The sequence below is a fragment of the Carcharodon carcharias genome, chromosome 5, assembly GCF_017639515.1.
Source record: "Carcharodon carcharias isolate sCarCar2 chromosome 5, sCarCar2.pri, whole genome shotgun sequence".
NCBI lineage: Eukaryota > Metazoa > Chordata > Chondrichthyes > Lamniformes > Lamnidae > Carcharodon > Carcharodon carcharias.
In genome coordinates this window covers 85,880,046-85,896,042 of record NC_054471.1, presented here as the reverse complement: position 1 = coordinate 85,896,042, position 15,997 = coordinate 85,880,046, and the positions used below count along the sequence as shown (strand labels likewise).

Here is a 15,997-nt window from a genome sequence, read left to right as displayed (position 1 = left end):
ATGAAGGCCAACACACCATTTGCTTTCCTAATTGCTTGCTACATCTGCCTATTTACTTTCATTGACTAGCATACAAGGACACACAGATCCCTTTGCACACCCACACTTCCCAATATATCACCATTTAAATAATACTCTGCTTTTCTGTTCTTCATACCAAAGCGTATAACTTCAGGTCAGATCTTTCTGTCTGATCAGTTGCACAAACAAAGTTCCACACCTCTATTTGAAGAATGAGGGAGTATCTTGACCACCATTCATCTCTCAATCAACACCACCAAACCCAATTAATGGCCAGTGACTACTTCTGTTGTTTGTGGGACCTTGCTGTGTGCAATTTCACTGCTGTATTTCCCAACACAACAGTCGTGACTGCATTTGGAGAGCACTTGATCTGTTTGAAACATCTTGGGATGTCTAAGGACATGATAAGGTTCTACATTAATGCAAGTTCTTCCTTCTGTTTCCTCCTTTATTTCATTCTCTTCCTGCATTCATCTCAAATAGACAGGTTGAAATCAGGAGCTTTTTTGGGAGATTGTGGTTCAGGATCCTATAGTGCAGTCCAATGACTCTGTCAGGGCCTCTCACTCAGAAACCAGTCACTGTCTTCTACTTGTATTGTAGAACCAAAATTAATGGAATGCGAGGTAGAAATAATAACCCAAAAAAATTTGTGCATTCCAAATGTCTAACTATTTAGTGGAGCTTCTTTTCTACAAGAGATACATTCTCAGTGCCATGCTATCCCACAGCATGCACTGAGAGACTGTATCTGATTTGGAACCAAACCTCTGCTTTCCAAGCTGGTCAGCGTGTAATTTTGATCATCAAACATTAGATGGCTGAACCCCAGTTTTTAATTGCTGCCCTGTATTTGTTATTGGTGTGTTTAGTGCCTTCTTTGTACACTTTTGTTTCTAATTCCCTTTTCAAGCCACTGGTATTGAGCACGGCAAAAGCCTGCTCCAAACTGGAATGTTGTAGAAATACCACATTCCCTGGCTGAGCTTTCGACCATTAATCTTTAGTGGTCTGAACCAGCTAGTAGTAATTGCAGATAGGGAGCCCAGTGAGATGGGTGTGCGGATAGTCCACTCACTTTCACTAGGTCCACTGAAGCAACATGGCTGAAATTAACAACTCTGACGAAACAGTGTGGATGTAAACCTGAATCTCTCCGAACTCTTATTGGCCAGTGTTCCAATAGTTAGAACAAAGAGTGCAAACAACTTAGATTTGCCTAATTATTGAGTGTTTTTCTTGGGTGTGGCCTTCAGGCCAGTGATATATATCCCCATTGCACTGACTGAATCAAATAGAAACCTGTTTGGTTACCTCAACAGCGTTCACATGGACTGTGCTGTCTACTCCATAATGTAGTGACACCACTTTTATGTTGATTCTTGGTCTACTGTTGCTGTTTTTCCAATTATAGGGAGTAATCTCAATAGACTCTGTCCAGAAGGGCATATTTTAGCAAATTTCACCTTCCAGGTTTGATTATTTGGTTATACACGTGTATAATACGGTGTATTCTGTTGTTTTCTCCCATATCTCCTATTGGCATCTGATTCTATGGCAACCAGTTTGTTAACTTACGTAGTTCACCCCTGAGCAGAGACTGAGAGTCAACAGGGCATTGAACCGTGGTATGGAGAGATAGGCATTAGTAACTGACCCTCTCATCACCAAAGGCTCACTTTTCACCACAAAACTTGTTGAGCGGGAGCAGCAACTTTGCTCTCTCTTTTTGAGGCCCCAACAGTAATGGGGAGGCGGGGAGGGTCAGACTGAGAGCCTGCAATCATGGAGGTTCTGACCATCTTAAAGACACTAACTTATTAACATTTTATAGGTGCATATCCCTCCCAACAGCAGGTCAAATTGTCAGGCTAGCTGCAGGTGAGAGGCAAACAGCAGTAATGGAGAACCACAGCCAAGGACCATGGCAATCAGAAGGGCTATGGGGCAGAGAGGTCAGCAATCGGGGTTAGCGGGGGTAAGAGGTGAGCAATTTGGGTGACGTGGGGGAGAGGTGAGCAATTGGGGTGAGGGGGCAGAGGTCAGCAATTGGGCTGGCAGGGGGGGAAGCGATCAGCAATTGGGGTGAGGGGGGAAAGAGGTCAGCAATCTGGGTGAGAGGGGAGAGGTGAGCAATCGGGGTGAGGGGGGAGAGGTGAGCAATCGGGGTGAGAGGGGAGAGGTGAGCAATCGGGGTGAGGGGGGAGAGGTGAGCAATCGGGGTGAGAGGGGAGAGGTGAGCAATCGGGGTGAGGGGGGGGAGGTGAGCAATCGGGGTGAGGGGGGAGAGGTGAGCAATCGGGGTGAGGGGGGAGAGGTGAGCAATCGGGGTGAGGGGGGAGAGGTGAGCAATCGGGGTGAGGGGGGAGAGGGGAGCAATCGGGGTGAGGGGGGAGAGGTGAGCAATCGGGGTGAGAGGGGAGAGGTGAGCAATCGGGGTGAGGGGTTAGAGGTGAGCAATCGGGGTGAGAGGGGAGAGGTGAGCAATCGGGGTGAGGGGGGAGAGGTGAGCAATCGGGGTGAGGGGGGTAGAGGTGAGCAATCGGGGTGAGGGGGGTAGAGGTGAGCAATCGGGGTGAGGGGGAGAGGTGAGCAATTGGGGCGTGGGGGAGAGTTGAGCAAAAGGGGCGAGAGGGGAGAGGAAAGCAACTGGGGTGAGCGGGGAGAGGTCAGCAATCAGTGTGGGGGCGGGGGTGGAGAGGGTGAGGAGGGAAGAGGTCAACAATCAGTATGGGGGGTTGAAGAGCAGCAATTGTGGTGAGAGGGGAGAGGTGAGCAATCGAGGTGAGGGGGGAGAGGCCAGCAATCAATGTCGGGGTGTGGAGAGGGAGAGGGGGGAGAGATGAGCAATCGGGGTGAGGGGGGAAGCGGTCAACAATCAGTGTGGGGGTGGGTGGAGAGCAGGAATCGGGGTGAGGGGGGTAGGGGTGAGCAATCTGGATGAGGGGGGAGAGGTAAGCAATCGGGGTGAGGGGGGAGAGGTTAGCAATCGGAGTGAGGGGGTAGAGGTGAGCAATCGGGGCAAGGGGCGGAATGGTCAGCAATCGGGGTGAGGGGGGTAGAGGTGAGCAATCAAGGTGAGGGGAGAGAGGTGAGCAATCAGGATGAGGGGATAGAGGTTAGCAATTGGGGTGAGGGGAGTAGAGGTGAGCAATCGGGGTGAGGGGGGTAGAGGTGAGCATTCGGGGTGAGGGGGGTAGAGGTGAGCAATCGGGGTGAGGGGGAGAAGTGAGCAATCGGGGTGAGGGGGGTAGAGGTGAGCAATCGGGGTGAGGGGAGTAGAGGTGAGCAATCGGGGTGAGGGGAGTAGAGGTGAGCAATCGGGGTGAGGGGAGTAGAGGTGAGCAATCGGGGTGAGGGGAGTAGAGGTGAGCAATCGGGGTGAGGGGAGTAGAGGTGAGCAATCGGGGTGAGGGGGGTAGAGGTGAGCAATCGGGGTGAGGGGAGTAGAGGTGAGCAATCGGGGTGAGGGGGGTAGAGGTGAGCAATCGGGTGAGGGGGGTAGAGGTGAGCAATCGGGGTGAGGGGGAGAAGTGAGCAATCGGGGTGAGGGGGGTAGAGGTGAGCAATCGGGGTGAGGGGAGTAGAGGTGAGCAATCGGGGTGAGGGGAGTAGAGGTGAGCAATCGGGGTGAGGGGAGTAGAGGTGAGCAATCGGGGTGAGGGGAGTAGAGGTGAGCAATCGGGGTGAGGGGAGTAGAGGTGAGCAATCGGGGTGAGGGGGAGAAGTGAGCAATCGGGGTGAGGGGGGTAGAGGTGAGCAATCGGGGTGAGGGGAGTAGAGGTGAGCAATCGGGGTGAGGGGAGTAGAGGTGAGCAATCGGGGTGAGGGGAGTAGAGGTGAGCAATCGGGGTGAGGGGAGTAGAGGTGAGCAATCGGGGTGAGGGGAGTAGAGGTGAGCAATCGGGGTGAGGGGAGTAGAGGTGAGCAATCGGGGTGAGGGGGGTAGAGGTGAGCAATCGGGGTGAGGGGAGTAGAGGTGAGCAATCGGGGTGAGGGGGGTAGAGGTGAGCAATCGGGTGAGGGGGGTAGAGGTGAGCAATCGGGGTGAGGGGGAGAAGTGAGCAATCGGGGTGAGGGGGGTAGAGGTGAGCAATCGGGGTGAGGGGAGTAGAGGTGAGCAATCGGGGTGAGGGGAGTAGAGGTGAGCAATCGGGGTGAGGGGAGTAGAGGTGAGCAATCGGGGTGAGGGGAGTAGAGGTGAGCAATCGGGGTGAGGGGAGTAGAGGTGAGCAATCGGGGTGAGGGGGGTAGAGGTGAGCAATCGGGGTGAGGGGAGTAGAGGTGAGCAATCGGGGTGAGGGGGGTAGAGGTGAGCAATCGGGTGAGGGGGGTAGAGGTGAGCAATCGGGGTGAGGGGGAGAAGTGAGCAATCGGGGTGAGGGGGGTAGAGGTGAGCAATCGGGGTGAGGGGAGTAGAGGTGAGCAATCGGGGTGAGGGGAGTGGAGGTGAGCAATCGGGGTGAGGGGAGTAGAGGTGAGCAATCGGGGTGAGGGGAGTAGAGGTGAGCAATCGGGGTGAGGGGAGTAGAGGTGAGCAATCGGGGTGAGGGGAGTAGAGGTGAGCAATCGGGGTAAGGGGGGTAGAGGTGAGCAATCGGGGTGAGGGGAGTAGAGGTGAGCAATCGGGGTGAGGGGGGTAGAGGTGAGCAATCGGGTGAGGGGGGTAGAGGTGAGCAATCGGGGTGAGGGGGAGGAGTGAGCAATCGGGCTGAGGGGGATAAGGTGAGCAATCGGGGTGAGGGGTGTAGAGGTGAGCAATCGGGGTGAGGGGGGTAGAGGTGAGCAATCGGGCTGAGGGGGTAGAGGTGAGCAATCGAATTGAGGGGGGTGGAGGTGAGCAATCGGGGTGAGGGGAGTAGAGGTGAGCAATCGTGGTGAGGGGGGTAGAGGTGAGTAATCGGGGTGAGGGGAGTAGAAGTGAGCAATCGGGGTGAGGGGGGTAGAGGTGAGCAATCGGGGTGAGGGGGGTAGAGGTGAGCAATCGGGGTGAGGGGGGTAGAGGTGAGCAATCGGGGTGAGTGGGGTAGAGGTGAGCAATCGGGGTGAGGGGAGTAGAGGTGAGCAATCGGGATGAGGGGGTAGAGGTGAGCAATCGGGGTGAGGGGGGTAGAGGTGAGCAATCGGGGTGAGGGGAGTAGAGGTGAGCAATCGGGTGAGGGGGAGAAGTGAGCAATCGGGCTGAGGGTGATAAGGTGAGCAGTCAGGGTGAGGGGGGTAGAAGTGAGCAATCGGGGTGAGGGGGGTAGAGGTGAGCAATCGGGGTGAGAGGGGTAGAGGTGAGCAATCGGGCTGAGGGGGGTAGAGATGAGCAATCGGGGTGAGGGGAGTAGAGGTGAGCAATCGGGGTGAGGGGAGTAGAGGTGAGCAATCGGGGTGAGGGGGGTAGAGGTGAGCAATCGGGTGAGGGGGGTAGAGGTGAGCAATCGGGGTGAGGGGGAGAAGTGAGCAATCGGGGTGAGGGGGGTAGAGGTGAGCAATCGGGGTGAGGGGAGTAGAGGTGAGCAATCGGGGTGAGGGGAGTAGAGGTGAGCAATCGGGGTGAGGGGAGTAGAGGTGAGCAATCGGGGTGAGGGGAGTAGAGGTGAGCAATCGGGGTGAGGGGGGTAGAGGTGAGCAATCGGGGTGAGGGGAGTAGAGGTGAGCAATCGGGGTGAGGGGGGTAGAGGTGAGCAATCGGGTGAGGGGGGTAGAGGTGAGCAATCGGGGTGAGGGGGAGAAGTGAGCAATCGGGGTGAGGGGAGTAGAGGTGAGCAATCGGGGTGAGGGGAATAGAGGTGAGCAATCGGGGTGAGGGGAGTAGAGGTGAGCAATCGGGGTGAGGGGAGTAGAGGTGAGCAATCGGGGTGAGGGGAGTAGAGGTGAGCAATCGGGGTGAGGGGAGTAGAGGTGAGCAATCGGGGTGAGGGGAGTAGAGGTGAGCAATCGGGGTGAGGGGGGTAGAGGTGAGCAATCGGGGTGAGGGGAGTAGAGGTGAGCAATCGGGGTGAGGGGGGTAGAGGTGAGCAATCGGGTGAGGGGGGTAGAGGTGAGCAATCGGGGTGAGGGGGAGAAGTGAGCAATCGGGCTGAGGGGGATAAGGTGAGCAATCGGGGTGAGGGGTGTAGAGGTGAGCAATCGGGGTGAGGGGGGTAGAGGTGAGCAATCGGGCTGAGGGGGTAGAGGTGAGCAATCGAATTGAGGGGGGTGGAGGTGAGCAATCGGGGTGAGGGGAGTAGAGGTGAGCAATCGTGGTGAGGGGGGTAGAGGTGAGTAATCGGGGTGAGGGGGGTAGAGTTGAGCAATCGGGAAGAGGGGAATAGGGTGAGCAATCGGGGTGAGGGGGGTAGAGGTGAGCAATCGGGGTGAAGGGGAGAAGTGAGCAATCGGGCTGAGGGGGATAAGGTGAGCATTCAGGGTGAGGTGATGAATGGTCAGCAATCGGGGTGAGGGGGGTAGAGGTGAGCATTCGGGGTGAGGGGGGTAGAGGTGAGCAATCGGGGTGAGGGGGAGAAGTGAGCAATCGGGGTGAGGGGGGTAGAGGTGAGCAATCGGGGTGAGGGGAGTAGAGGTGAGCAATCGGGGTGAGGGGAGTAGAGGTGAGCAATCGGGGTGAGGGGAGTAGAGGTGAGCAATCGGGGTGAGGGAGGTAGAGGTGAGCAATCGGGGTGAGGGGAGTAGAGGTGAGCAATCGGGGTGAGGGGGGTAGAGGTGAGCAATCGGGTGAGGGGGGTAGAGGTGAGCAATCGGGCTGAGGGGGTAGAGGTGAGCAATCGAATTGAGGGGGGTAGAGGTGAGCAATCGGGGTGAGGGGAGTAGAGGTGAGCAATCGGGGTGAGGGGAGTAGAGGTGAGTAATCGGGGTGAGGGGAGTAGAGGTGAGCAATCGGGGTGAGGGGGGTAGAGTTGAGCAATCGGGGTGAGTGGGGTAGAGGTGAGCATTCGGGATGAGGGGGTAGAGGTGAGCAATCGGGGTGAGGGGGGTAGAGGTGAGCAATCGGGGTGAGGGGAGTAGAGGTGAGCAATCGGGTGAGGGGGAGAAGTGAGCAATCGGGCTGAGGGGGATAAGGTGAGCAATCGGGGTGAGAGGGGTAGAAGTGAGCAATCGGGGTGAGGGGGGTAGAGGTGAGCAATCGGGGTGAGAGGGGTAGAGGTGAGCAATCGGGCTGAGGGGGGTAGAGATGAGCAATCGGGGTGAGGGGAGTAGAGGTGAGCAATCGGGGTGAGGGGGGTAGAGGTGAGCAATCGGGGTGAGGGGTTAGAGGTGAGCAATCGGGGTGAGGGGTTAGAGGTGAGCAATCGGGGTGAGGGGTTAGAGGTGAGCAATCGGGGTGAGGGGGGTAGAGGTGAGCAATCGGGATGAGGGGGGTAGAGATGAGCAATCGGGGTTAGGGGGGTAGAGGTGAGCAATCGGCGTGAGGGGAGTAGAGGTGAGCAATCGGGGTGAGGGGAGTAGAGGTGAGCAATCGGGGTGAGGGGAGTAGAGGTGAGCAATCGAATTGAGGGGGGTAGAGGTGAGCAATCGGGGTGAGGGGAGTAGAGGTGAGCAATCGGGGTGAGGGGGGTAGAGGTGAGCAATCGGGGTGAGGGGTGTAGAGGTGAGCAATCGGGGTGAGGGGAGTAGAGGTGAGCAATCGGGGTGAGGGGGGTAGAGGTGAGCAATCGGGGTGAGGGGAGTAGAGGTGAGCAATCGAATTGAGGGGGGTAGAGTTGAGCAATCGGGATGAGGGGAATAGGGTGAGCAATCGGGGTGGGGGGGTAGAGGTGAGCAATCGGGGTGAGGGGGAGAAGTGAGCAATCGGGCTGAGGGGGATAAGGTGAGCATTCAGGGTGAGGTGATGAATGGTCAGCAATCGGGGTGAGGGGGGTAGAGGTGAGCAATCGGGGTGAGGGGTTAGAGGTGAGCAATCGGGGTGAGGGGTTAGAGGTGAGCAATCGGGGTGAGGGGGTTAGAGGTGAGCAATAGGGGTGAGGGGGTTAGAGGTGAGCAGTCGGGGTGAGGGGAGTAGAGGTGAACAATCGGGGTGAGGGGGGTAGAGGTGAGCAATCGGGGTGAGGGGAGTAGAGGTGAGCAATCGAATTGAGGGGGGTAGAGGTGAGCAATCGGGATGAGGGGAATAGGGTGAGCACTCGGGGTGAGGGGAGTAGAGGTGAGCAATCGAATTGAGGGGGGTAGAGGTGAGCAATCGGGGTGAGGGGAGTAGAGGTGAGCAATCGGGGTGAGGGGTGTAGAGGTGAGCAATCGGGGTGAGGGGTGTAGAGGTGAGCAATCGGGATGAGGGGAATAGGGTGAGCAATCGGGGTGAGGGGGGTAGAGGTGAGCAATCGGGGTGAGGGGGAGAAGTGAGCAATCGGGCTGAGGGAGATAAGGTGAGCATTCAGGGTGAGGTGATGAATGGTCAGCAATCGGGGTGAGGGGGGTAGAGGTGAGCAATCGGGGTGAGGGGTTAGAGGTGAGCAATCGGGGTGAGGGGTTAGAGGTGAGCAATCGGGGTGAGGGGTTAGAGGTGAGCAATCGGGGTGAGGGGTTAGTGGTGAGCAATCGGGGTGAGGGGAGTAGAGGTGAGCAATCGGGGTGAGGGGGGTAGAGGTGAGCAATCGGGGTGAGGGGAGTAGAGGTGAGCAATCGTGTTGAGGGGGGTAGAGGTGAGCAATCGGGCTGAGGGGGTAGAGGTGAGCAATCGGGGTGAGGGGGGTAGCGGTGAGCAATCGGGGTGAGGGGGGGTAGAGGTGAGCAATCGGGGTGAGGGGAGTAGAGGTGAGCAATCGTGTTGAGGGGGGTAGAGGTGAGCAATCGGGCTGAGGGGGTAGAGGTGAGCAATCGGGGTGAGGGGTGTAGAGGTGAGCAATCGGGGTGAGGGGGTAGAGGTGAGCAATCGGGGTGAGGGGGGTAGAGGTGAGCAATCGGGCTGAAGGGGATAAGGTGAGCAATCAGGGTGAGGTGATGAATGGTCAGCAATCGGGGTGAGGGGGGAGAGGTGAGCAATCGGTGTGGGGGGGTTGAGAGCAGCAATCGGTGTCGGGGGATGGAGAGCAGTAATCGAAGTGAGGGGAGAGAGGTGAGCAATCAGAGTGAGGGGAGAGAGGTGAGCAATCAGGATTGGGGTGTAGAAGTGAGCAATCGGGATGAGGGGTTGAATAGTCAGCAGTCAAGGTGAGGGGGTAGAGGTGAGTAATCAGGGTGAGGGGGGTAGAAGTGAGCAATCAGGGTGAGGGGGAGGAGAGATGAGCCATCACGGTGAGGGGGGTAAAGGTGAACAATCGGGGTGACGGGGAGGAGAGATGAGCCATCGCGATGAGAGGGTAGAGGTGAGCAATCAGGGTGATGTGGGGAGGAGAGATGAGCCATCGCGGTGAGGGGGAGTAAAGGTGAGCAATCGGGGTGACGGGGAGGAGAGATGAGCCATTGCGGTGAGGGGGTAGAGGTGAGCAATCAGGGTGATGTGGGGGAAAGGTCAGCAGTTGGGTTTGCGAGGGTGGGGGGGAGTTCTCTTCACACAGGTGCTGGCAGCTCCCGCCTCCCTTTCACTGAAATGTCTATTTGGGAAACCTGAGCAGCTGCAGTGAATTTTAAACAAAAACAGAAACAGAGATACCTGGAAAAACTCAGCAGGTCTGGCAGCATCGGCGGAGAAGAGCACAGTTGATGTTTCAAGTCCTCATGACCCTTCAACAGAACAGTGAATTTTAAATTGGTCTTTCAATATCCCCCCACCTCCAGAACCTATGAGGTAATGAATATCGAAGCTGAACTGTTGCCATTTGGAACAATGATTCTAACCCTATGTCAGGGTACTCTCACCAGCTGCAGCCTAGTTGTGCTGGTGCAGAGCTGGTGGTTCTTACTTGGTTGAGCTAATGTTTATTACAGCATTAAGTATTGGCTGATTCCAACTTTCTGACTCAGCCCGATCTGTGTGATGATATTGATCTCAAATCTGATATTATTATCTATGTCCAATGGCCTTTGTCTCCTTGTTGCAGCTCGAGAGTCTGTAGTACTTTAGATACTCCTAAACCCATTCATTTGGCCTGTTTAGAAGTGAATCTGATATGGATTTGTTTTATTAAATATTAATTGGAACCTGCTTCTTTTCTAGACCAATCATGTGATGCTGAGTGACCGAGGTGCGTCGCGATTTGCTAAAGCATTGGGTTTCCCGGAAGTGCCAATGGAGTCTTTGATTACAGAACGATCAAGAGAACGATGGAGACAAAACCTCCAAGCAGCTTCTACCCCACTGGATTCACAGATGTAAATGCATTTAATTCAAATCCCCTGTTCCTAACTGGGCAAGGTTTAATATCCTTTCCCTTGGATAGAATCCTACACATCTACTTTTAATGCTTTCAGTATAAATGCAGTTGTTTGATTTTTTTTGTGTGGCTCATTTGGTATCAATTAGCCTTTCTTACAATACAACTTCTATTTGGATTGAATGCCATATTAACCTCACTGGGTTAACCTAGTGTAATATGTGGGCTTGGACATTCCCAAGATTTCTGCCCACATGTATCAGCATAATCTGAGAAATGAATAAATAAGTGCTAAAATGAATTGCAAACATAACTACATAAATATGTTTTATGCTGTATCAAAAGTCCAATCACCAGAAGCAGCACTTACTCACAGTACTGGCCCCAGGTTGGAAATGGTGAGTTTCTGCTAATTGTGTCCATTCAGGGGCGTTCATCACATTGTGCCGAGATGTTCAGACACACAGACACCCATGGTGGTGTGATGCCACCTGTACTTACAGTACCCTGCAGTCAACTGAGTTTTCTTCTGCTGCAAATACTTTCAAGTCAGTCAGCTCCAGACAAGCAGGGTACATCTTTTTGGTTTCAGTTGAGTGCTGGTCACAGGTCTTGTGTACCAAGAGCAGATCAAGGTTTTTTTTTTGAAAAATGTACTTTATTCATAAAATATCTGAAAGAACATTCCAAACCATTTCAAAATCACCAAAAGTACAATCAGATTCAACTTTTACACATGTATCACAAGGTGCATCAATACAATCAATGAATATTACAATCATTTCAATATGGTCAATGCAGACAATCAAACAATGGTATTGGAGTTATCAACATACATTATTTTGCACTCTGAGGTGCTTCAATACATTTATAATACACTTAGTATTCACTGCATACATTCGTTTTGAGCTGTAGAGCCCGAGGGGCTCTCAACAGTTCCTAGTCCCTTAGTGCACTGTGGCAGAAAGGTCTTAGGCAGCAACCTTTCCCCATAGCGCCTTTGCGGCGGCTGCCCCAAGCTTTAGTGCATCCCTCAGCACATAGTCCTGGACTTTGGAATGTGCCAGTCTGCAACACTTGGTCAGGAACAACTCTTTGCACTGGAAGACCAACAAGTTACGGGCAGACCAAAGAGCGTCTTTCACCAAGTTGATGATCCTCCAGCTGCAGTTGATCAAGGTTGTCAGTTGAAGCCAATTTGAAATGTAAGGTCAAGAGTAGTTCATCAGTCAGCTGGAGAATGGCTGGTTTCCTGGGACCCTCTTTATAGTACTGGAGCCACAAACTGACTTCAAATCAATGACACTGCTTGATTGCACTCATCCCTGGGAGATTTTGTTTGGGTTTATGTTAATAAGGCTGTGCAGAAACTTGAGTGTAACTTCGGCAAAACTCCTAGTAGTAACTCCATGCCATGAGGTATAAAACTTAAGATGCTACAAATTTGAATAAGAATTGGAACACTATGGCTCCAGTAATTTTAATCAGGATGCTCTGCTTCATTTGATAAAATGCCTGTGTAATACTGAAGGATGCTGCACTAAAACTTAGGTTATATGATTTATAATCTCTTAAATTTCGCCTTTGATTCTTTCTCTAACAGTGATCATGGGACAATTGGTGCTGTTGCATTAGACACTGATGGGAATGTGGCTTGTGCCACCTCTACTGGAGGACTCAGCAACACGTTGGTGGGTCGGATTGGTGATACTCCCTGCATAGGTACAATATTTCCTCTTGTTTCCTGTACGGTATTCCTAAATTATCTGCTTTCAAGTGGTGTATATACATATTCACAATGACCAAGGGGAGAAAACAATCGCATGTCTCCCTCCATTTATCAATAGAGACAGGGAAGGTGGAAGGGGTGGGGAGATGAGGGCGGGATAAATGGTGGGTGGAGGAAGTGGGAATGGGGTGAGGGGCAATGTGGGGGAAGGGTGAAACCAATCCACTTCATTTTATCTTCTTTTTCTGCCAATTGCCTTAAATCTATGTGCCCTAGTCACTGATCCTCCTGTTGATAGAACTAGTTTCTTTTTCTTTGCTTTATGAAAGCCATGCATAATTTTGAACATCTCTATCAAATCTTCCCTCAACCTACTGTGTAAGGAGATCAACCCCAGCTTCTCTAGTCTCTCCATGTAATTGTACCTGTATCCTTAGTACCATTTCAGTAAATCTGCTCACTAGGGCTTTGACATCTGTGCTAAAGTATGATTACCTGCAATCAAGCACAGTTCTCAAGCTGGGTCCTAACGATTTATAATGATTTGGGGAATTTCTTGGTTTTCCTTTACTCTGTGCCTCCTATTATAAAGCCAAGGATCCCATGCTTTTTTTAATTCTTTACAGTTTTTCAAAGATTTGCTTACATAATCTACAGATATCTGTTTCTGCACACCCTTTCAAATTATGCCCCATTTATACTGCCTCTCCTCACTCATCCCATCAACATGTATCACTTCACACTTCTCTATACTAAATTTCATCAGCCACATGTCTGCTCGTTTTGTCAGTTTGTCTTTGGCCATGTGTCTGATCATTTCATCAGTTTGTCTGTGATGTTTACTGATTCCTATTTATACATTGCTTCTTGGCTGAATGCAGGTATTAATCTGGGTTTATTTACCTCTACTGCTTAATATTTTATACACTTATAATCTTTTAATCCACAGATATACATTTTGTAAGTGCAGCACAAATCCCCCTGCAGTGAACAAGGTGAGGTCAGGTTATACAAGGTGAGATCAAGTTATACACTTGCTGTCACTTTTAACAGGCCCGCCTCTCTACATATATCAAAAGCAAAATATTGCCGACACTGGAAATCTGAAATAAAAGCGCAAACTGCTGAAAGTAATCTACCTGCGTAGAGAGAGAAACAGAATTAATGCTTCAGGTCGATCACCTTCCTTCAGAAACTGTTTTTCTCGCTCTACAGGTGCTGCCAGACCTGCTGGATATTTCCAGCATTTTCTGTTTCATTTTCTCACCTTATATCCTTGGACTGATTTGGACTCTGTGGAAGGGACAGCTCCGAACAGGTTGATCTCATGTGAGGAATTTCAGGGGATAATTTACATCTGACTGCTTTGTGATTCAGTGTACTGGCACTTTGCAGAAACTGTTGATGTGCATTATGCACAGTGGACAGATAAAATCCCCCACCCAGCTCTCCACAGGGTGATTAATTCCTGGAATCTCTTCCAATGCAGTTTTTGAGACATTGAAAGCCAGCTTTATATTTGCATGTGTTTTTTTGAGCAGGAAGTGGAGGCTATGCTGATAACCTGAGTGGTGCAGTGTCTACCACAGGAAAAGGAGAGGCAATTATGAAGATGACCCTGGCTAGATTGATTGTGTTTTACATGGAACGAGGTAGTCCAATTTTTAAACTATCAATTGAATGTTATGTGGTGACTAAGCATGATGTACAAACTGGAAAATCAAATCTTGACCTAATTTTAAGATTGTGATCCTGAAAATCCCCAGGGATGTGATGCCAACAGTAATGTCAGGGTGGTGCTTTTCAGTCACCTCCCCACATTGACCTTTTTGCAGAATGCTGGGTCAGTGAGAGGCCACCTCATCTGTATGGAGCTAGAGCAGGCACGGGGCTGTTGAACAAGCTTCTGCTGCTAAGGATGCATCTTGGGTCCCTGCTTACCTTAAGGAGGCTACCAGATCATCCTCCATGCACTTCTCTCTGTGTTCTGCAGAGTCACAATGTCGTTCCTAAAGTTGGGAATTTGAACACAGTATTCCAGATGAGGTCTCGTTAGTAGTTCTAATGAAAGGTAATAAATTCTGTTTCTCTCCTCAGATGCTGCCTGATTCATTGTGTATTTCCAGCATTTTTTTTTATTTGAGGCCTTGTTACCGTGGATCTAATTTTGTACTGAATTTAGTCCAGACAGTGCAGCCCTGGACCCTATTAACTTCAGCTACAGCCTCCTGACTGTATGCTTGGATTTTTAGTCAGTGAGCTTTCTCAAATCTTCCTCCCTGGTGACCTAAAACCTATACCCACTGCAGCTGTACCCTGTGTCACTTTTTACACCTATGTACATAACTGCATACATATCTATATGAAAGGCCCTGGGACCACTTCCTAAATCTCTGCAAATCCAGTTGCAATCTATTTTCCTCTTCTAAGCTCCTATCTCAACCATGCATTTCGATATCATTCACAGATTTAATTACAGTGCTAGCTAGGCCCTTGGCTATATCAATAATGAATATAAATAAATAGGAGGGGACTCTGAGCCCTGGGAAACTCCACTCATCACCAGACCCATTGCAAAGCTATTGCCTTTAAAATCACCCTTTGCTTATAGCTGCTTATCGAATTTATGATCCATGTAGCCATCTCATCCTTCATGCCATGGGGTATAACTATTGCACGGAGCACTTCATGAGGCATTTATCAGAAGCTTTTTCAAAATCCAAGGTGTCATTGCCTGCCTCCTTGAACCTCCATTCAAACTATGTCTTCATAAACCTGGATTTGGTTTGTCAACCATCATCTGTTCGCTGGAATTGTTGAGTATCTGGTAGTAGCTCTCAGTGAAGCATCTTTTATGATGCTTAATTAGCTTTCCCATCACAAGGATGAACCCAATGGTCTGTTATTTCTAGGATTTAATTTTAAACCTTTTTCCACTAGATGCACCTTTTTTCCAATTATCTGGCACTACCTCTGTTCTGAGTGAGCTATTGAAAATGTTCACTGGGCTGTACATACTTAAGAAATAGCCTACTCTCACCATGCTGTAACGACTTCATGGGCCGAATTTATGCTTCCAAGTCAGGGGCAGAATTTGGAAAATTCCTGGTTCTGCAAACCCAATTCAGGAGAAAGTGCCCCGAACGGTTGGATTTTTGTTCTGGAGAGGCTGGTGCTAACTGGAGTCGGGCCCGCCCAGCCCCCCAGGAAGAGCTCGGATGCAGCCACAGGGGCTGCCGGGTGCTGAGGCAAGCTGTTTAAAAGGCCTACCTCAGTGCTCTGGGACTTTGTCCCAGGTGTAACAAAAGTAGTAAAGCCAAAAACACCCCCCTCATCCCCTCAACCATGCCAAGTCATGCCCCCCCACACACTCCCCATCACCCCTCATACCCTCCATGCCAACCCATGTCCCCCATCCACCACCCTTTGTTCTTAACACATTTCATGCCAACTCACCCAGAATCTGCCATGGACAGATCTCAAGTGTCATGCTGAGATGAAATAAAGTAAACTTTTAAGCATCTTTACAGATTTCACTTGATTAAAAACAAACTCATTGATAAAAGCCAGTTAATCATTTAAATCCCTTCAAGTACCTAATTGCTTATAAAAACAAACATTTGTATTAATGGCCCCACATCAAAGACAGCTAATCCTTTTATAACCTTTCTGAGCTGTCTATCAGACTGTGAATTTACAGACACCCACATGATGACAATGATAGGTTGTGGAAAGCAGTCACACAGCAATAATACTATAATGGTAGCCCTCATATTTATGTCAACAAACATTTATTGAAATTGCAAGCACCGATTTTTTTTTTTCCCAAGCTGTAAGCTGACTTTTTTTTTCTTCAAAATTTAAAGGGCAGGGTGTTTAAATGACTTGACAGTTCCAAAGAACTTATCCACTTTTTACACATGTTTATGTCTATTCCACAGTCCTAAAGGGGCAGCCTGTAGCCTGTCTGGTGGAGGGATGGGGTGGGGAGGACCTCGCCTGTGGTAGT

General features: G+C 50.8%; 1 protein-coding gene across 1 annotated transcript in view; it reads left to right on the top strand.

Moving 5' to 3' along the window:
* asrgl1 (asparaginase and isoaspartyl peptidase 1) overlaps window positions 1-15,997 on the top strand; it is a 72,411-nt gene that overhangs the window by 40,744 nt on the left and 15,670 nt on the right. The window contains exons 4-6 of the mRNA XM_041188468.1: window positions 10,103-10,257; window positions 11,863-11,981; window positions 13,530-13,640. Coding sequence (XP_041044402.1) covers window positions 10,103-10,257; window positions 11,863-11,981; window positions 13,530-13,640 — 385 coding nt within the window. The remainder of the gene's footprint in view (window positions 1-10,102; window positions 10,258-11,862; window positions 11,982-13,529; window positions 13,641-15,997) is intronic.